A 22,158-nucleotide genomic window follows, 5' to 3' on the forward strand; every position below is an offset into this window, starting at 1 on the left:
AAGGAAGGAAGGAAGGAAGGAAGGAAGGAAGGAAGGAAGGAAGGAAGGAAGGAAGGTAGGTTGCCAGCAGGTGGTGGAAATATTCCAGTGTTTCTGTGATCCTGTTTCCCTTTCTTGGTGTCAAAGCTCTCCTTTCCTCCAACTGGGTCTAGATAATCACAACACTGTTCTTTTCCAAAAGAAAAACCATTTCCGTCTCTGCTCTTTATCCCCTTTCATCCTGCTCTGGACCCATATAGCAAAAGAAGCCTTGCCCACACAAAGGGGTCCCTAGAGCCCTGGCTTTCCCAGCAGTGCCTGGATAAACACTTCTCTTACACAGTTTGTGCCCAGCTATGCTGTGTTCCTGGGAAGTAAGCAAAGTGGAAGGAAGTTTTCCACCAAGCTCAACAGCCACAAAGTTCAAATTGTGTACATTACTCCTGCAGATAAAACACAGGAAATGTGTGTTCACACAATCACTCAGGTCCAGTGGATCATAGAAAATTAGCGCTTGGATTTTATAAGCACTGTCATAATAACACTGGTGCGTGGGGTTTTCCCTTCAACTTTAATGTATAATCTTTATTAGGTGTCGTTTATTGGCTGCTGTTTTCTCCCCCGGTGCTGTTGGAGGTGATAGACCGCTGTAGGACAACCAGCAGTTGCATTTCTACATGCTGGTTGTCTTGACCAGCCTTGCCACTTTAACACAACTGCCTTCTGACAGGAAGGAACTTTGCATAGTAGCAAGAGCTGCAAAGTCCAGGCTTCCTTTTAGCCCTCACTTAGGAATGGAAGTGTTGGGAGCCACTGATCCCTTCTCTTTCGGTTCCTCTTCCGGACTGGGCACAGTGTGTTGGAGCAAGAGGTTGATATGTGCTGTCTTTGTGTTTGTAAAAAGGACACCACTGGCCCAATTTAAGTCAGTAGGACTTAAGTTTGAGTCACTTTTCCAACTGTAGAGTTGGGCAGCTGGGCATCCCCAGACAGGAGACACTCTAGCCAAGTCACATTTCAGTCCTATCCATGATCTGTCAACCCAAGCCTAGCCAGGGAATCCCTCAGAGCAAGTACTTCTTTAGAGAGACAGAAAGACAGAAAAACAGAGACAGACACAGAGAGAGTGTTTGTGGCCCCCCCCCGCGTGTGTGTGTGTGTGTGTGTGTGTGTACATACATACATGTGGTTCTCTATGTTGGTTCTGCGGATCAAGCCCAAGATCACTTGACCAGCTGAGCTGCCTCACTAGCCCCATTGCAGGGATTCTCTACCCCAGCTCGGCTGCACCAGTCTGAGTAGTGTACTGGCAAATGCTTAGCCAGCTCTCTAAAAAGTAAAATTCCGCTGCAACGTGTATGTTCATTTACAAGGTTCAGTATGGCCAATGTCAAGATATGTATGTAAAGTTTGGGACCATGAATCTGTACAAATAGACAAACAGTAGGTTTTCACCAGTCAAGTGGCACGTAGCTCCAGCCATACTGCTGAAAAATCTATGGGAAACTGTACATTTGATTTGTGCATCTATCAAAAGGAAGTCATGTATATATATACAAAAGTGTGTTTTAGTTATTTCATTTTCAACACATTTCTAAATGTTAACTGTATTAGAAAGGAACTCTCTTTTTTAAAATTTTTATTAGATATTTTCTTCATTTACATTTCAAATGCTATCCCTAAAGTCCCCTATACCCTCCCCCACCCTGCTCCCCTACCCACTCACTCCCACTTCTTGGCCCTGGCGTTCCCCTGTACTGGGGCATATAAAGTTTGCTAGACCAAGGGGCCTCTCTTCACAATGCTGGCTGACTAGGCCATCTTCTGCTACATATGCAGCTAGAGACACAAGCTCTGGGGGTACTGATTAGTTCATATTGTTGTTCCACCTATAGGATTGCAGACCCCTTCAGCTTTTGGGTACTTTCTCTAGCTCCTACATTGGGGCCCTGTGTTCCATCCTATAGATGACTGTGAGCATCCACTTCTGTGTTTGCCAGGCACTGAAAAAGCCTCACAGGAGACAGCTATATCGGAGTCTTTTCAGCAAAATCTTGCTGGTGTATGCAATGGTGTCTGCGTTTGGTGGCTGATTATGGGATGGACCCCTGGGTGGGGCAGTCTCTGGATGGTCCATCCTTTTGTCTTAGCTCCAAACTTTGTCTCTGCAACTCAGGAAGGAACTCTTTGGTGTGGAAAATTTAATAAGTCAAGATGATCCACTTCACTTGTCATTTGGTTATAATTGGCTATGTGCCTTCTAATGTTTCTGTTGAGTGGCTTTTTGTTTAATTTCCAGTTTCATTCTTTTGTCTTGAAAATCATAGTTGTTGGGGCTGGTAGAATGGCTCAGCAGGTAAGAGCACTGACTGCTCTTCTAAAGGTTCTGAGTTCAAATCCCAGCAACCACATGGTGGCTCACAACCACCTGTAATGAGATCTGACACCCTCTTCTGATGTGTCTGAAGACAGCTACAGTAATAAATAAATCTTTGGGCCAGAGCGAGCAGGGTTGCCTGGAGCGAGCAGAGGTCTAAATTCAATTCCCAACAACCACATGAAGACTCACAACCATCTGTACAGCTACACTGTGTACTCATATACATAAAATAAATAAATAAATCTTTTTTTTAAAAAAAGAGAGAGAAGAAAAGAAAATCATAGTTGTCTTTCCCAAAATTCTTCTACCACCCCCCCCCCCGGCCCTTTGTTCAGCTTTAATAACAAGTATGTGCCTGATGAACCGGATGGCCATCCTCGGGAAGCAAAGCTGTACTTTCCCTGTTGTTAGTTAGCCAACCTTCCCTCACTTGGATCATTTTAAGTTGGCTGACTTGTTTCCCATTAAGGTTCTGAACTAAAATATATCCAGTGCAGGCTAGATTGGACACCAGCTGTAGAGTCTGTCACTGTCTGGGCTTCTTTCATCCCAATTCTAAGTGTCCTTTCTCTTGTAAAAAGAAAAGAAAATGTTTATAGAGGAATGAAAAATGTCTGCCAGGCTTGTTATTTTCATTCATATTGAAGCCTCCTCCCCTTTCATCAAAATACGAGTTTTCCTGATCTGTGAAGAAAGCAACCATGGGGCTGGAGAAATGGCTCAGTGGGGAAGAGCACTTGCTGGGCAAGCAGACAGGCATGAATGTGAGCCTGCACCCATAACCCCAGCACTGTGGGGGGAAGACAGGTGGGTTACAGCAGCTCACTGGACAGCTGAAACTGTGACCTCAAGGGTCAGTGTGGCACCCTGTCTTAAAGGAGTAGGGGGAGTTGAATTAAGAAAGATATTGAATAATGTCTTCCTGTGGCTTCCAAGTGCACACACCTGAGAGAGAGAGAGAGAGAGAGAGAGAGAGAGAGAGAGAGAGAGAGAGAGAGAGAGAGAGAACAAGCAGTTTCCACCATCAACGGCAGAGAACCTGTCATTAACTAAGGTTAATCCTGCTCAGTTGTGTGCCTTGTCATCATTCTGTGAGTCCTTCAGCTGCCTCAAAGTGACCCTTGGTAAGGCAGCAACACTAGAGGCAAGCAGGGAACTGTGGGCTTTCATGTCACCCTCTGACTTGTTCCATTGAGCTTTATGAATGCTGAATGTGGAGAACTAAGTTGCGGTGGAAAGTTGCCATTGACGCTGTCTGGGAAAGGCGTGTTTCCCATTCCTTCCCCAGCCCCACCACCACTCCTACCTCTACCTGAGAGCCAGCTTCTTGTGGAGCAGCCCAGCTGAGCCAGGGACTAGTGCACACTCTGGAGCTGACTGTTGACATTCATGCACCTGTCCCAGGATGCCTACACCCTGGCCTCCAGGACCAGGGGATCATTCTGTCACTCTGTCACTGCTAGGACAGGCACAAAGGTAGATAAGAGACTTTGAAATCTCTGCACCTGAGAACTGTTTCCAGTCAATGTGAAGGAGATTGGCAGGAAACCATCCTTCTTTCCTTAGTACCCTGGCTGTTGTAGGGGGGAGGATTTATTTGACAATGTACTCCTGCTAGGTTTTTGGTTTTTGGTTTTCAGGAGATTAAGAAGCTAGACACAATTAATCTTCTAATCACCATTAGTAACCCCCCCCACCCACCCACCCTTTACCTTTTTGCTGTGTGTGCTTAGTTCCTACAAGCTTGAACCACTAGCATTTGTTCAGGACTTTGGAGGCTGGTGTTTGTGAGTCTTACCTCAGTGTACTCAGTTTTAGAAAGAAAACCTTCTAGAGGTGACTGACTTGATCTGGTTTCCAGGCTAAGCTTCTGGAGGCCTCTACATGCCTCGTAGTTTGCCTTGAAATTACAGAGTTACCTTTTCACCTCACTGTAGCCTTTTCACAAAATACTGCCTTCCTTGAGGGAAGGCAACATGCTTATCCTACAGGAGGGGTCAACAAGCCTTCTTGACCATAGACCTTCATAGCTGATCCTGAAATTTCATGGAACAATGAATATTTATTTATGATAGAATTGTCTTGCTTACTGCTCAGGTATGTCAACATAGCAAGAGAGAATTACAGCCTGCAGAAGCCCCTGGGATCTGTGGTAGTTAATTAGGGATAAGTTTTATTTTTCATATCTGAAAAAGCTTCTCTCTCAACACATGAAATGTTCTGTGCTGCTTTATCCTGACAGGATGCCTGTCATGCACATTTAACCCACCAGCTCCTGTGATTTAGCTAGTTAGGCATTTTTTTTTCTAGAAGTAAGTAAGTTTGAAGAATGTGTGACAGAGCTATTCCCAAGTCCCAGCTCTGTGACATGGTTTGGAAAACTCTACTTGTTTGACCGTCCACTTTTCTAAAGTCTGTGAAGTGAGGGTGGGGTTAACCCTGCTCTCTGGGGTTATTAGAGGAATTGCAAGCAGCAAGAAGGGAGAGTTTGGCCCATATTGGGTCCCCAGAAATAGCAATCATTCTTAGCAATTCCTGTTTGTGTTTGCAAGAAAATGTCTGTCAGCCTCTCTCCAAGTACGTGCATGGTGTGTATCTGTCTTAATTGTGTGGCAGGCTCTTGTGGCTCAAGCTGGAGCCTGATCATCAGAGCTCTTTCCATGCAAAGATTCAGAGCTTAATCACAGAAGGACACTGCATAGTAGTGCCAAATAATGAAGCTGTCAGGACTGCTGGAATCCATCGTCCATTCACTCTGTGCTGAAGAATGAAACAGCCAGGAATGCAGCCAGGAGGGAGGGGACCAGCTAGGAGAGGGTATGGAAGAGATGACCTCTGCAGCCAGAAAAATCTTCTGCTCAGAATTGAAAGCATTTGTGGACAGCCCATCTGATAAAGAATTCTTATTATATAAAAACCACAAAGAGAAAATAATGGCGTTGTTTTGAGACACTGTACATTCTGGCAGATACTCTATATTCTGAGTGGGACTATTACATCTGATTTTGCCTATAGCAGTTCTTTGTAAAAAGAAAGAAAGAAAGAAAGAAAGAAAGAAAGAAAGAAAGAAAGAAAGAAAGAAAGAAAGGAAGGAAGGAAGGAAGGAAGGAAGGAAGAAAGAAAGAAAGAAAGAAAGAAAGAAAGAAAGAAAGAAAGAAAGAAAGAAAGAAAGAAAGAAAGAAAGAAAGAAAGAAAGGAAGGAAGGAAGGAAGGAAGGAAGAAAGAAAGAAAGAAAGAAAGAAAGAAAGAAAGAAAGAAAGAAAGAAAGAAAGAGAAAAAAATAAAGGCAGGATATAAATTATAAATCTTAAGCAAATAATACTTACTCTTTAAAAAATTAAAGCCAAACCAGAGCCACTGCTCTTCTTTTTATGTATATGAAAAAATAAATACAAATAAACTATACTATTGGTAAACACATAGACCACTACTAAAAATTGATAATAAATATGGAAAGGTTTACTCATAAAGCTATCTTAAGCTAATCATTTTTTCTGGTTTGGGTATACTTTCATGAATAGAATTGCTGAGAGACGTGCTGCTTGTTTGTACAGAAAGTGACTTCATTGTCACTTCTTGTTGTGAGTCTATTTTTGTGATTCCTCATGTCACAGGGAAACTTAGCATGGTAAGGTGTCCAGCACTAAGATTTACATTTAGGAAACAAAATCACTTACTAATAAAAAGAATTTCACTAACAAAGTCCATATTGTGTCACATACGGAATGACCAGTGTAATGAGGACAAGCTGACTGTTTGTGGGATGAAAGGTCCAGGCATGTAATCTTTTGAGATTTCGTAACAGTTGAGTAGCTAGCCAGGATGTTAACACTTGTTTTGTTGCTGTATAGGACAATTATAATTATGCATAGGTATTTATTTGACTTATCAGTTTTCACTATTAGAACCAAGTCATTCTCCTAGGCTTATGGGAATATATGCCACCCCACCGGGCAATATATGCCACCAGGCAATAGATTAGTAACTATGGAAAAACCACATGAAAAGTTCAATTCAAAGGGATTTTTCAGAGGGGAAACTAGGAATGGGGATAGCATTTGAAATGTAAATAAAGAAGATATCTAATAAAAAAAAAAGAAATAAAAAAAAGAAAAAATTGAAAAAAAAAAAGAATCTGTATTCCAACCCACAAAAAAAAAAAAAAAAAAAAAAAAAAAAAAAAAAAAAAAAAAAAAAAAAAAAAAACCCCTGTGGTCTTTGGGGGTCTTTAGGATTTTGCAATCTACCAACTTTGTGATGCTTCTTTTTGGCCACATGGTCTTAATGGTGATACCACCCAACAAAAGACACTTGAGGTAATTAAAATGACCTAGATTGCTCCACGGTGCTCACGGTGCTCACGGTGCAACCCCTACCTCTGAGGAAGAGGCTCAGTCAGAGTGGCTCCTGCTTAATGAACAGGTTCATCTTTGGTGATACACGTAGAAGGCAAACACAATCCATAAGAGAAAGAGAATACTTTCTCTTTTCTTTTCTTTCTTTTCTTTTCTTTTCTTTTCTTTTTTTTTTTTTTTTTTTTTTTTTTTGGACTTCTCAAAAAATTTGGAAAAACACACTGGGCTGGAGCCTGAACCACAACACTTGGGAGGGCTCTTTATGGAGAACCACAGCCAAAAGGAATTCTCTTTACTGATGAATTCCTCTGGCCCTCTGTACTGGCATTCTTGAGGTATGTCAGTTATTCCTGCAACCAGCTAACCACCCCCTGGTTGGTTGCCCCACCCCATCCCATTCTTCCTTGAAACTTGTTATTGGAAACAGGACAACAGAGAGAACTTTTAAGTATAGACACTGGAGACCAAATTGTCAGTTTTTCCTTCAGTAGGCTGTTCAAGTTCACTAGACTGACAGACTGATTCTGGCTTCATGGGGCCCCCAAAGGTTTTTGAATAATAAAGACTTGAACACTGTAAAATGCATTGGAACCATGAGCCAAAATAAAATGGACTGAAGTGGAGGTAGTTCTAGAAGATAGCCAGTGGGAAAACATGGACCCTGAAGGCCCTTTCTGCCTGTAGCCAGCTGCATTGCAAATGTGTTGTTTGGGGCAGGCTTTTTAAGAAGCTAGATCCCTTGGTGGTAAGGGGTAATGTTGCTCCACTTTGAACTGAAATCTCTGATGCACAGCATTCTGCAGATTGGTCCTGCTGCTCTTCCTCCACCTCCCCCGGCCCCCATGGGAACAAAGTCCCTAGTCTCTGGAAAGTAATGCTAAGTAAACAAACACTACAAAGGCTGGTAACAGGGGGATATCTCTCCCAAATGTTTGGCTTTTTGTGACTATCTAGGTTCAAGGAAGAAGAGGTCCCCCAGCACCAAGGAACCTGCGGGGCCTTTGTAGTAGGCATCCATATGTTTAGCCAGATGTCGTCCTGGGAGAGGGCAGAGAAGGAAAGATAAAACAAAGTTCTTATTAAAAAATAAGTCTCCTGAGGGAGAAAAAAACAAGCCAGAGAAAGTGTGTCAAATGGAAAGGGAGGCCAGGCAGTTCCATCTGATATTGGTTAATGCTGATAGTCAGCAGTGAGAAATGCACACTGCCAGGAAGTACCCCTGTTCTTTGGAATGTAGGCCTGTGGCATGCTGTCTGGGAGCAGATCTTTGTGTATCCCACATGTAAAGACTCCTAATGGCAACCCAGTGCTATCGCACAGAAGACAAGAAGGACAGATGTTTGTGATACAGTCAGGACACTTGTGTTCTAATCTCGATTCACCTTCCTGGGCCTCATTTTCCCATCAGTAGCACAGAGACACTTGATTAGATGACCTCTGTACTACACTGAAGCTCCCAGATTCTGTTGTTTATCATAATCTCTCCAACCAACTCTTCCAAGAGCCTTCTTGTAAAAGGTAAGAAGTCACACTGAAGCCTCAAAACCCTAGAAAATGACACCCTCCAAAGCGTCAGCATCATCTAATCTTTCTGCAGAAGATGGTCCAACATCTGCATGTCTATTTTCCTATCTTGCATTTGCCACCAAAACCAATGTGTTCTTTCTCAACATGGAATGTGTCATGTTTGCAGGTATACTTAAAATTCTTTCTCTCTAAGCTTTAATAGTGCTTTCACATCCTCTGAATATGAGGCTTTATTTTAATTAATTTTTATGTTTTATTTATAAGTATGTGCATGCTCGTGCTTGTGCGCATGCACAAATGGAGGTCAGAGGACAACCTGTGGGAGTCACAATTGGATCTCTCCTACCATGTGACAACTGGGAATCAAAGTCAGGAACCATGTGCAGTTGGCTTTACCTACTAAGCCATCTCAATAACTCAAGTTTATCTTAAGCCACTGGATTACAGGCACATTGAGCTGGAAGTTTATAGGTGTTTGTGTTCATTTGCTTGTTCATCTTTTAATTAAGGGTGAAACAGTGAAAGTTGTTTTTGTCTTTTCCTTCTTGGCAAAGGTCATGGGGACAGTGATATTTTTAGCAAAGGGTGAGGCTAGGTTATAGTGGGAATGGAAAAGAAAGTCTCCATTTCGGGTAAAGATCTCACACTAAGACAGTGGCAGTGGAAAGAGAAAGGATGAGCAGAGCAGAGATCATGGTTTGGTTCAGAGATGGAGGCTTGTCGAAGCGGACTCAAGTCGGAACCCTGGCTGTGGTATGTGTAAGATGACATCTAAGCTCTCTCTGCTAGACCTCTTTGCACCTTGTTCTATGGATTCCAAATGTTCCTCATAAAGGACTCACCTCAGAACTTGGTACTGAGTTGTTGGAATCCACTGAACACCAGGAAAGTAGTTGGTAATGATGGTGATGAAAATACCCTATTGGAAGATCAGTGGGGACTTGTCAACTGAAGAATAAGTTGAAGAGACACATTAAAGATATTTTTTAGTTTAACTACCTGTGCAGTTTGGATAATAGTACATAGTTTGGGTGGAAGTTGGAGATGTATTTTGCAGATGTAGTCACTGGGGCAGCAAAGGACAAGAGACAGCACTGAGACACAGAATGGGTATTAAAGAAGTAAGGTAGAAACTGGGGAGGTGGCTCTGTGAATGAGAGTGGCTGTTCTGCAGGAATGAGGACTCAAGTTTGAAGCCCTAGCACCCATGTTGCTAGGGCTAGACATGGTTGTATGTACCTGAAAACCCAGCATGGGGATAGAGCCAGGCAGAGCCTTAATGCTTACTAGCCAGCCAGCTTGACTAGATGGTGAGTTTTGGTTTACCGAAAGACCCTGTCTCTAGGCAATACCATTTTCCACCCAAGGGTAAATTATGAAAAAAACTGATTTATTGTACATGTGTTTGATGAAGGAATTGATTTTTTTCTTTTCTTTTAAATTGGGTATTTTCTTTATTACATTTCAAATGTTAGCCCATTTCCTTGTAGGAATTGATTTTACAGCTTCATCTAAAAGCCATCAACAAATTGGTAGCTTATGGTCATGTTCAACTTCTGAATGAAACTCCCCATCCCTTAGATTGTGGTCCTCAAGTGATATCACCTGTACCTTGATAAATGTGGCTCCTCTCTCAGCTTTATTGGATTGAAATCTGCATTTTAAAAATATGATATGGGAAGGCCTTTCCTGGGGTGTTAGACGTTCACACTCTCAAATGCCTTTCTCAGACCCCCTTAGCCAGAAAGTCTGTGATAATGAACCCTTCAAGTGATTCTGGTGCCCACCAAAGCTTGAGAATGCTGCATAAGACATGAAAACGACAGACTGGGCTCCCTCTTGCCTGTGGCACAGAACACTAGAGGGGTGGCTGAACCCTGAGAGCTAAGCTTCAGCTGTTGTTACCACATTGTGCTTATCCTCATTTTGCAGTAAACACAGCTGAAGAGCTCTTCACTGGAGAAAGACATAAAACAACAAACGAAAAGAGAAGCTTTCACGACAGCTTCATGACTGCCATCAGAAGTTGTGAATGTAGTCTTCTATCAGTACTGTATGTTCTGTCTCCCCCCAGCCCCCTGTGAGATGCTATGAGTACAACAGGCAGAGAGGCAGCTTAGGCAAATGAGGACCATGATAACACGGGCTCCATGCAATATGAGCTTCACATTATAACTTCCGCAGTCTCTGTCTTCTGCTTTTCTAATCAGTCAGATGGGAAGTTAGCTCTCCCTGGGTTAGTTTCTAGTCTCTTGCAGCCTGAGTGCTGCTTTTTCCATGTAAACTGGGCTCTTTTTTTTTTTCAGAGTTAAACTATACACAATTAAAATGTACCTCATTTCATTACAATTATTTATGAAATTTTGTTTTCATAAAAATGTTTCCATTTTTTTTCCTGTAGTGGCTACTCAGAATAATGTGATAACTCAACTGAGACTCACTGCCTGTTTTGTATACCTGTGATGCAGAAAATACTTTTATATTGAACATTTGATGATAAAACCGTGGGGTTTTTTCTATATATTCTAGTATATTACAATCAATAGCATGTGAATAAAACAAAGGTTTTTGTAGGGAGTGGTAAAAGGGACTACTTTGTAGAATGCTCATTTCTAGGGTGTAAATACTCCCTTTTGGTCTGATATTATATTATGTTACTATCAGTTTTAACAGCCAAGAGTCAGATTTAACCTTTGAAAATAAAGAGAACAATTTAACATACTTCCACAATAAGCATTAAGTCCAGAGTCTAGTTTTTAACTATTGTTTGAAATAATGTAGAAACAAGAAGATCTGGTTGTTTTAAGTATTTTTGTACAATAGAAGTGTTTATTAACAAATTATCACTGTAAGACCAGCTAAGTGGCTCAGCAGGTAAAGGTACTCACTGCCTAGCCTGGTTACCTGAGTGTGGTCCCCAGGACCCACAATGCAAATAGACAGAACCATCTTCTACAATCTATTGGCTACAGACCTCCATACACACGAAGTAGCAGAAGAGGGAGAGGAAGGATTGTAGGATCCAGAAAGGTCAAGTATACCCAGTTCAGGGGAATGCCAGAGCCAAAAAGCGGGAGTGGGTGGGTAGGGGAGCAGGGCAGAGGGAGGGTATAGGGAACTTTCAGGATAGTGTTTGAAATGTATATAAAGAAAATATCTAATAATAAAAGAAAGAAAGGAAAGAAAGGAAAGAAAGGAAAGGAAGGAAGAAAGAAAGAAAGAAAGAAAGAAAGAAAGAAAGAAAGAAAGAAAGAAAGAAAGAAAGAAAGAAAACTACAAAAAGAAAAAGAAAAAGAATACAACCCACAGAATCAACTCAGCAGGGCTCCTAGGAGCTCACAGAGACTAGAGGAACAATCACGGAGCCTGTGTGCATTAGGTCTTCTGCACACATGCTGTCATTGTTTAGTCTAGGGTGTCTGTGGGACTCCTAACAGTAGGAGTGGGAGCGTCTCTGACTCTTGCCTACTCTTGGGACCCTTTTCCTCCTACTAGGTGGCCTCATCCAGCCTTAATATGAGGATTTGTGCCTAGTTTTATATCTTGTTATACCATGTTTGGCTGATATCCCTAGGAAGGCTGCTCTTTTCTGAAGGGAAATTAAGGAGCAGGGAAGAGGGGAGGTGGGTAGGGTGAACTGGGAGAGTAGAGAGAGGGGAACCTGTGTTCAGGATGTTCTGTATGAAAGAAGAATAAGTAAAAAGAAAAAATGCTTGATTATCAGAGTGGACTGTTATTTGAAGTTGTAACTATGACAACATGATATAATATTGATAGGCTGAATTACTGCAATGGTGATTTTAATTTCAAAATAATTTCATGGTATATATAGGAAGGCATATGGTGAAACTCTTGTTACCTATGGTATGTAAATCCAAATCATTGTCATGGTTAGTGTTAATTTTCAACCTGGGATCATCCAGGAGACAAGCTTTCAGGAAAATCTTGTATGCAATCACTTAACCCCTAGGCCTGCCTGTGAGAGACTGGGCTGATTGAGTTCATTGGAATGGGAAGACCCATCCCCAAGGCAAATGATGGTTGCCTGGGCAGGGATCCTGGAGTGTGTAAACGGGAGAGAATGATCTGAGTATGAGCTTTCGTTGCTATCTGCATCTGACCTGGATGCAGTGGCACCAGCTGCCTCTGGGATTCCAGTACCATGATGGAGGTGCCCTGATCTGCAAGCCAAACTAAACCTTATCTTCCTTACCTCTCTTTTTTGTCAGGGTATGTTCTAACACTATTAAGAAAAATAGTTGAGATATGCTTTAGCAAAGATAAATGTTTGAAATGATGTTTTTACTTCATAGTATTAAATTCTGCCTCTTCTTGCAGGTATTCAGGAGGGGACACAGTGTACCAAATGTAAAAATAACTGGGCACTGAAGTTTTCGATTGTATTATTATACATTTTGTGTGCCTTACTGACCATCACAGTAGCCATTTTGGGATATAAAGGTAAGCACTCTTTCTGTTTTCACTCCAAATAGCAAGAGGATGTGAAATTTAAACACAGAAAAGGTATCTTTGGGAGTATGCTGTGCAGTTGACCCTGGTACCTATAGAGAATTAGTTTTAAGTCTCTTGGTCGTCCCTCCAAGGATCTCAGAATGTTTGGATGCTATCATCTCTTAGTGCAGGGCTTGCACATGTAACCTGTATACATCCTCCCACATATTTCATGTCACTTCTAGATTATTTAAAATACCCAATATAAGAAAATGCCATGTAGACAGTTGTTATACTGCAGTATTTAGAAAATAATGCCAAAAATAATGGTGTATGTTCAATACATATACATTTATGATACTGTTTTTTGTTGTTTTGTTTTTATTGTACTATTATATTTTTGTGTCTCTTTTCTGTTTGTCTGTTTCTTTGTTTTATTATTATTATTCACTTTACATCCCAATCACTGTCCCCCCTCCCAGCTTCCCTCCCCCATCCCCTCTTCCCTTCTTCTCTGAGAGAGTGGAGGTCCCCTTGAGTATCCCCCCACCCTGGCACATCAAGTGTCTGCAGGGCTAGGCACTTCTTCTGTTTATGATATTCTGGTGAAAAATTCACGAACCTCATGAACTCCATCTTTGTGTTCTGAGATCTTAGCCATGGATGGGACAGTTTTGATTCACTTCATAATCATGACAGCCCTTTATGTGTTCAAAAGATTTCCCCCTCTTTGTTGCTTTCACTCACTTTTTCCCAGCCATTCCCTCATCCTCTATTTGTTTTTTGTCTTATCTGTCTCTAAGAGGCTCTGAGGAAACCCACAGTTGTCACTGAGGGACGCGCTCCTGACAGAGGAGAGTACTCAGGCTCTCCAGGGACATGGCTCACCCACCCAGGGATTAACACTTCTGCTTTTTTCTACAGCATGTTCTGTTGCTTTAGTTTGTAAACATCTATAAAAACACTGCCCTATAGAGATTGAACTTAACAGGCAGCAGCTCCACTTCCATCTGCTCAACAAAAGGTCAGGCCTCCCATGTCTGATTAAAGTAGAGGTGATTTTCCTCCAAAGTTTCCAGACTTGCTGCCTTCTCATTCTACTGCCCCACCATATTGGAATAGCTCTACCATATCCAGAATGTTATTTTTGTGTCTCTTTTCTGGATCCAGCACATCCAGAATATTTTTGTGTCTCTTTTCTGTTTGTCTGTTTCTTTGTTTTATTATTATTATTCACTTTACATCCCAATCACTGTCCCCCCTCCCAGCTTCCTTCCCCCATCCCCTGTTCTTCTCTGAGAGAGTGGAGGTCCCCTTGGGTATCCCCCCACCCTGGCACATGTGTGCTGGATCACTGGCCTGTGGACCCTAAATGGCTTCTCCTTACTTCTCATGTCTCACTAGAAACCCTGAAAAAAGTCTCCTATTTGTTCCCCTGGTGAGCTTCTTCACTTTAGGCCCTGTTAAGCCATATCATCATGGCTAGTGTGTCTGTCTTGTGTGGCTTATCACCCAAACTACAGGCTTTTACAAAAACTGTCTTTTGTTTATGAAATCTCCAACTGGTACCTACAACTCAGAGTTTACTTACTAGGTATCCAGGAGCAGCCACACGAGTAGATTAGTAGATGAAGACTGGAGCTGGTTTCTATGGAGATAAAGAACCTAGGCTCTGAGACAATCTGTATAGGAGATTGCTGTTCTTCAAAGCACTACCCAGACACCTAACATTCTGGAAATCAGCTTGGCCTGCTGTGTGAGTGAAATCTTACCAGGGTAAAGGGAGAAAAGATATGGGGAGCAGATGGCATCTTGATACCCTTTCTCTCCATTCCTCTGGCTTATGCTGATAAAAAAAAAAAAAAGGAAGGAGGAGGAGGAAGAAGAGGAGAAGGAGGAGGAGGAAGAGGAGTAGGAGAAGGAAGAAGAAGAGGAGGAGGAGGGGGAGGAGGACGACAAGGAGGAAGAGGGGGACGAGGAGGTGGTGAAGCAGCAGCAGCGATATATACTTGTGGTTACCAACGCCAGCTTAGTGAACTCAAAGTTGACCTTCTCCAGATGCACTTTCCCTTTATGTGCAGAGACTCCTTTTCTTACTGATAACACTCCGGTGACCCCAGTGCTGTAGGAGGCAGAAAGATAAGCCCCAGTCCTCCCTTCAGACCCTCGCTTTGATGACTGGAAAAGTTCTTCTCCATTAAATGAAAGAAAAATATGCAGTAAAAGTCATCCAAGAAGGCACGTCTCTGAAGAGGATGAAAGGAAACCAAGCTCTCTTAACCAGGGTTGGCAAAGGCTGTTTCTGCAGTTTTCCTCAAAATCGTTTTTGCTTCTCCTTTCAAGTTACCTTCATAGCTATGTGTTAGGATCTAATGAAGTTTCATCTTGAGAATTTGCCAAGCAAGCTGGAGGGTCACTTAGTCATTCAGATGTGGTCTATACAATGAGTGTGACCTTGAGCCTTGGAAGTTTCAAAACATGGTTTTGGACAGTTGCAATTTGATACATCCTCCACTCTAGACTCATTAGTCAGTGAGCCTACATGAAGGGCATTGTGTCTTAAGTTCTTCGGTAAGTCACACTCCTCCCAGAATGGTCCCTAGCCATGAAAATTCTATTCCATTACCCTGCCCAGCAGGCTCTTCTTAAGATGCTTAGAATGAAGAAAGACACAACTCTCAATCAGCATGTCTCCATTGCCTCGGAGTTCCTGACCATTGTCTGTCTGACACCTCACTGCTAAACTTTACTGGCATAGTGAGGACAAGAGGGAGGCACAGACACATCAAAGCATGACATGAGAACTTGGGATAATGCTCCTTCTCAGTAATGAATCCTGAGATAGTGTTAATGGTAGAAATGTCTTGGATGAGTTCCAAGGTTGTGTAACTGCTGATAGTAGAATTCCTAGGAACTGTTGAAAGAGAGCATTTCTCTCCATGCACCTTGATTTGTCAGTACGGCACAAGCATTTTGAAGCAGTACATGGGAGCTCTGTGCTCTGATCTTGTTCCTGGACTCAAGGAGGAACCATGGCCTCTCTCTCTCTCTTTAATACTTAGCACCATGCCAGATGCATAATAAACATCTGTTGATGATAACTTTAAAGAAAATAGACCAACGCCATGATTGCTTGCCCCTTAGGGATTCTCCTTTATTAAGCGAAATCAGATTGAAAAAAGAAATATTTAAGAAAAATATGTGTAGAGTCGAAGAAGATGTGGATTTTAGAGTTCATCTCCTACCCTGACGTCTCTTTTATGTCTGTGTGATTCTGAAATGTTCTTAACTATGTCTAAAACTCAGTTTCCTCTTCTTTAAAACAGTAGTAATAGGAGCTAACTGCAGTGATGGTCCAGCACAGAGTCAAACTAGGGATTTTGCTTATTATTTCATATCATAAAACCAAAGAGGCTGTTGTTATTGTCATTCCAAGATTAAGTTGATGTGTTCCAGACTCAAGAGAGAAACAAAATTTAATACCATGGGGTAGACCGTAAGAAATGAGTGTAAACAAAACAGGAGGGGGGTTAGTGTCCAAGCCAAAGGATAGTAGCAAAGTGTAAAGGTATTCCCAGGCAGCTGTTAGGGAAGTGTGCAGTGAGTGTGTGAAGTGGGCGAGTCTTCAGGCACACCAGCTGAAATGCCACTGATGTTTTCCACACCAGAAAACAGTTTTCAATTGAGAGGCCTCATCGACAGCCAGAATGCTGGTACCCCTTCTGTGCTGCCTCTTTGTTTTTGTTATCAGAATATGATCTAGAAACGGGTCTTTATAGATTTAGGATTTCTAGGATGAGACAGGAGCTGCAGCCATTATGCTCCTAGTTGAAATTTTGTGCTGGAAATTAGGGGAGAACTGAGGAGGATGCTGTGTACTGGCACAGTATTAGTTCTGGATTCCAGTCAGCCTGGGGTTTTTATGCACTTGCACACTGCCAGCATCACAGCCCTGCAGTTTATGGCCAGGGTGCTATTTTTAAACACAGACATACACATGTGGGGCTGCTTTATTAACACTTGTGGGCAGGACACATCATTTGCTTTCCTCATGGAAAGCAAAATTAGCAGTTGCTTTGTTGTTGTTCTTATTCTTGTTCCTCCTCCTCCTCCTCTTCTTCTTTTTCTTCTTTTTAAGTGAGAGTATTATTCCCTTTATCCTAAGTACACTTGAATTATCTGTCCACACCAGTTATGTGTTTTTATAAACTAAAATGGAAGAAAAATTAGAGAGGGTGAAAAGCGACCAACTGTCAGCATATTTCAGATTTCTTTGGCTTCCAGGAAAGAGGTGGGACTTGAAATTCTGTGTGTGGTTTGAGGACAGAATCAGACATATGTTTTTATCTGAGAGTCAAAACTGAGTTTAAGCTTGTAAACATTTTATTTTATTTTATTTTATTTTATTTAGCTTTAATAAATGTATAAAATGTATTTTGTTCTACAAAATTTCCAAGGATTCAGGAGCATGTATGCCTCTCATACAGCCTGAAGGTCCAAGTTGAAAATGGACCTCTGTGTCCATGTAGTATTTTTTTTTAAGTCATGAGTATATATATATATATATATATATATATATATATATATATATATATATGGATGTAGGTGGATATGTATACATGTGTGTAGTACCAGTGGAGACCAGAAGAGAGTGTCAGATGCCATGGGTCTGGAGTTAGAAGTAGTTGTGAGCCACTTAATATGGGTGCTGAGATCTGAATTCTGGTCCTCTACAGCAGTATTCAGTCCGAACCACTGACCTATCTCTCCAGCTTCTGTGTGGCAATTTTAGAAAAAATAGTAATAATTCAACAAAGTGTTGTCCCAAGCTAATGCTGAAGCTCCCTGGTTAGTTGATTTATATGTTGCCCTCTATAACCTCTAGCTCAGCTAGGTTTCCTAGACCTCAGCAAATTCTCGCTTTTTAAAATAAATGGTATAATAACTATATATTAAATACCATACAATGAGCTAAGAGCTAGAGATACATCTGCAGATGGTCTTCAGCTTTCCCTATTTGTCAAGTCATAATAGTATGAGGCAGGACACACTTAATAAAAACCATGGTTTCAATTTTGTTTTTGTCCCCCTGCTAGTGATGTATATTATGCTCCTCCATGACTTAAATCCGTTTTCAAAGAGAAAAGAACAAACCAAGGATGAGGACTGTAGGCTGCAAGAGCACATGGAAAAGCTCATAAGGAAGAGCAGTCAGGGTCCTTCATGGAGTTCACTGCAGCCAGACTGAGCACTGGATGGAAAACAGCAAGAGCTTCTCCAGGGTCAGCTCCAGGATCCCAGGAGCAAGTTCATTTTTGGGTCACATACAGGCTGCTTCCTGAGAGGAGCCAGGAGCATCTCCCCAGATGGTCATGCATAGATAAAACACATGATAGGTAGTAAAACCTGTGTCATTGAGCTTGAAAGTACTACACAAAGCATTCATGCTTCTACAAATTCTTTTTATAAAATCATTATTCAAAAGAACCTTTTTGATAACAAAGACACTCATAGCCTGTGTGTGTTGACCTGTGCACATGGTTCTGCTACTACAGCTGAGTCAGGAAGTAACTGCATTGTTTACTTGGGATACTTTCAATTGAAAGTAGGTTTATCAGACATAAATCCATCATAAGTTAAGGACCTCTAGATAATCTTAGTAACAAGCCATAGCAGCGTGGTGTGTAGGTTCTAGAATAAGGAACAGGTACTACTATCTTAGGGAATTCTGCAAGGTCCCTTTTAGCTGGTGATCAGTCTGGGCAACATAGTGAGATGTCATCTCTAAAACAAATAAACTTATATCACACACACACACACACATGAGTGCATAACAGCCAGGCCTCTGCTGAATGCCAAGCTGCTAGAGGATAGGTGTCACAGAAGTCACTTCTAGAGAAATAGCCTATTAGTCACTTAGAAACAAACATGAATTCCTGACCATAGAGAACAACTCAGAGGTGAAGCCTTGCTTAGTTGCATCACTATCCTGTTATAGAATCAAGATTTTTTTTAATGTTTTAAATCATTGAATCATCATTTAGACAGGGGAATTAACAAGTTATAAGTTTAATTGTCATTGATTAATGAAAATAGATTTAGGGCTAGGGGTAGAACTCATAATAGCAAAGAGTGACTTTCAGTCCCTTCTCAGACATCCTTGTATATACATTTGAGCCAAGTTACTCTGCTGGCCTCCAACTCGCAGAGACAACCTGTCTCTGACTTCCAAGTGCTGGGTTAGAAGAATGTGCCACCAAACCCAGCTAAGCCAGTTCCATGAGAAGCTGAAACGTCTTAGGACTTTGTGAATGATGACAGAGTTGTGTGTCTCCACATGGAGAAAATAACAGAGAAGTTGATACATGACAGAGAACTCAAACTCATCAGAAGTTAATCGAAATACTTTCTAAAGCTTCCATGTTACTACAAAGTCAAAAGAACAGTAACAGATATGCGATTTTTCTGACAAGTTGTATCACTGGGCTTTTGACCAGTTGTTTTTCTAAAGAACAGCTTCCTCCATATTTGATCTCAGCTTTGTATTTCAAATCTGCTTTCTTCTATAATGAAATTATCTTGTCTTGGAACTGAGAGACCAATGTGAGCAGATAAGTCAACTAATGTTTTCTTTTCCCAAATCTTAGTTGTAGAGAAAATGGACAACGTCACAGATGGCATGGAGACATCTCGCCAGACTTATGACAACAAACTCACTGCTGTGGAAAGTGACCTGAAGAAATTAGGTAAACTGCAGCAAGAGTGAACCATCGAGTGGAGGGGAGTCCCCCTGTATGAGTGGTGACAGATTTTCAGAATGGTGATGCACTTAGGGTCTCTGTTGTTGTGTGCTACAATCTTTCCTTGTCTTTTCATTGTAATACTTCCATTTTTAAAAGTAAGGACTCTCACCTTAAATTTTTATGTACTATATAAAATCTGCTCCCCACTCTTGACTGAACAGGACATTAAGTCCTGCCTCTAGAAAGCTGAGATTAGCCTATAACCTGCAGAGTTGACTTTTAATATAAAAGAATGTAGCCTGTTCTGTTTCTTTTTTTTAATGATTGATTTATTTTATGTGCATTGCTGGTTTGCCTGCATGTATGTCTGTGGAAGAGGTTGGGTCCTCTAGAACTGGAGTTACAGACAGTTGTGAGCTGCTATGTGGGTGCTGGGAATTGAACCCAAAGCCTCTGGAAGAGCAGCCAGTGCTCCAGCCCCTGCATGTTTGGTTTCTTGATATTTGTTTTTAATTATTAAAAGAATAAGACAGCTCAAATGATGTATAAAGCTTTATGAGTATGATTGTGCTCTTGAAAATTGGTAGTAATTTCTACCATTCAAATAATTAAATATCCACTAAGCCAAAGAATTTTGCATTGCAAAATCTTTTAGGATGGACATCATTAGTTTTAATCCCAATATAGTTCATCATTTTTATTGACAGTAAAAAAATGAATTTTGGTAAATTTGGAAGGTTGATTTCTTATAAGTACACTCTGGGGGCTGGTGAGATGGCTCAGTGGGTAAGAGCACCCGACTGCTCTTCCGAAGGTCAGGAGTTCAAATCCCAGCAACCACATGGTGGCTCACAACCATCTGTAACGAGATCTGGCGCCCTCTTCTGGAGTGTCTGAAGACAGCTACAGTGTACTTACATATAATAAATAAATAAATCTTTTAAAAAAAATAAAAAATAAGTACACTCTGCCTGGTATCCTAGCATCTGGGAAATCCCCCTCTGTCTTTGAAAAAAGTGTCCACCCAAGTTTGTAAGTCCTGTGCTGAACACTACAGACCCCATTTTAAATAGATACAGATTCTTAGTAATAAAGCCTAGCCTGCATGTACCACAAACTTTACATCTAAAATACTCCTAGTGAAGTATATGGAATCTTTACTTAAAATTACATTTATTTGTTTGGTTGGTTAAAGAGGCATACACATGCCACAGCGTGCATGTAGAGGTCAGAGAAAAAAATGAGTTCTAAGAGTTTGTTCTCTTCCTCTACTATGTAGGTTGAGGAATTGAACTCATGTTGTTAGATCTGTTAGTGGGAAATGCCTTTACCCACTGAGCCATCTCTATGGCCCATATCTGGGTGTCTGGCCTTGCCTAAGCATCTCTACCACCAGTCTAAGTAACAAGCATCTCTTCTTCCAGGGGACCAAGCTGGGAAGAAAGCTCTAAGTACCAACTCTGAGCTTTCTACCTTCAGATCAGATATTCTGGATCTCCGTCAACAACTTCAGGAGATCACAGAAAAAACCAGCAAGAACAAAGATGCGCTGGAGAAGTTACAAGCAAATGGGGACTCATTGGTTGATAGGCAGAGTCAACTGAAGGAAACTCTGCAGAATAATTCTTTCCTCATTACCACCGTCAACAAAACACTGCAGGCATATAATGGCTATGTCACAAATCTGCAGCAAGACACGAGTGTGCTCCAGGGCAATCTGCAGAGCCAAATGTATTCTCAGAGCGTGGTTGTCATGAACCTCAACAACCTGAACCTGACCCAGGTTCAGCAGAGGAGCCTTATCACAAATCTGCAGCAGTCTGTGGATGACACGAGCCTGGCCATCCAGCGAATCAAGAATGACTTCCAAAATCTGCAGCAGGTTTTCCTTCAAGCCAAGAAGGACACCGATTGGCTAAAGGAAAAAGTACAGAGCTTGCAGACATTGGCTGCCAACAACTCTGCCCTGGCCAAAGCCAACAATGACACCCTAGAGGATATGAATAGCCAGCTCAGCTCATTCACAGGTCAGATGGACAACATTACCACTATCTCACAGGCCAACGAGCAGAGCCTGAAAGACCTTCAGGACTTACACAAGGATACAGAAAATAGAACAGCTGTCAAGTTCAGCCAACTTGAGGAACGCTTCCAGGTCTTTGAGACAGATATTGTGAACATCATTAGCAACATCAGCTACACAGCCCATCACCTGCGGACACTGACCAGCAATCTGAATGATGTTAGGACCACATGCACAGACACCTTGACCAGACACACGGATGACCTGACCTCCTTGAATAACACACTAGTCAACATCCGCTTGGATTCTATTTCTCTCAGGATGCAGCAAGACATGATGAGGTCAAAGCTAGACACTGAAGTGGCCAACTTATCAGTGGTTATGGAAGAAATGAAACTGGTTGACTCCAAGCACGGTCAGCTCATCAAGAACTTTACCATTCTACAAGGTAAATTCTGTATTTGCATTTGTATTTATTGCTTATATAACAAATTGTTCTGAAATATGGGAACTTAAAACAAATATGTATTATATAATAGGTTTTATGGGTTGGGGACCTAAAACTCATGTGTGTGTGCATATCTGTGTACATCTGTGTATATCTATGTGTGTGTGTGTATCTGTCTGTATATGTCTATGTGGGTGTTTGTGTGTGTCCGTGTGTGTGTCTGTGTATGTGTCTGTGTGTGTCTGTGTGTC

General features: G+C 41.5%; 1 protein-coding gene across 1 annotated transcript in view; it reads left to right on the plus strand.

Moving 5' to 3' along the window:
* The window catches only part of Colec12 (collectin subfamily member 12), a 173,079-nt gene that overhangs the window by 122,845 nt on the left and 28,076 nt on the right, over positions 1-22,158 (plus strand). The window contains exons 3-5 of the mRNA XM_029472146.1: positions 12,580-12,702; positions 19,341-19,439; positions 20,861-21,907. Of these exons, the coding sequence (XP_029328006.1) occupies positions 12,580-12,702; positions 19,341-19,439; positions 20,861-21,907 (1,269 nt within the window). The remainder of the gene's footprint in view (positions 1-12,579; positions 12,703-19,340; positions 19,440-20,860; positions 21,908-22,158) is intronic.

The sequence above is a fragment of the Mus caroli genome, chromosome 18, assembly GCF_900094665.2.
Source record: "Mus caroli chromosome 18, CAROLI_EIJ_v1.1, whole genome shotgun sequence".
Classification (NCBI taxonomy): Eukaryota; Metazoa; Chordata; class Mammalia; order Rodentia; family Muridae; genus Mus; species Mus caroli.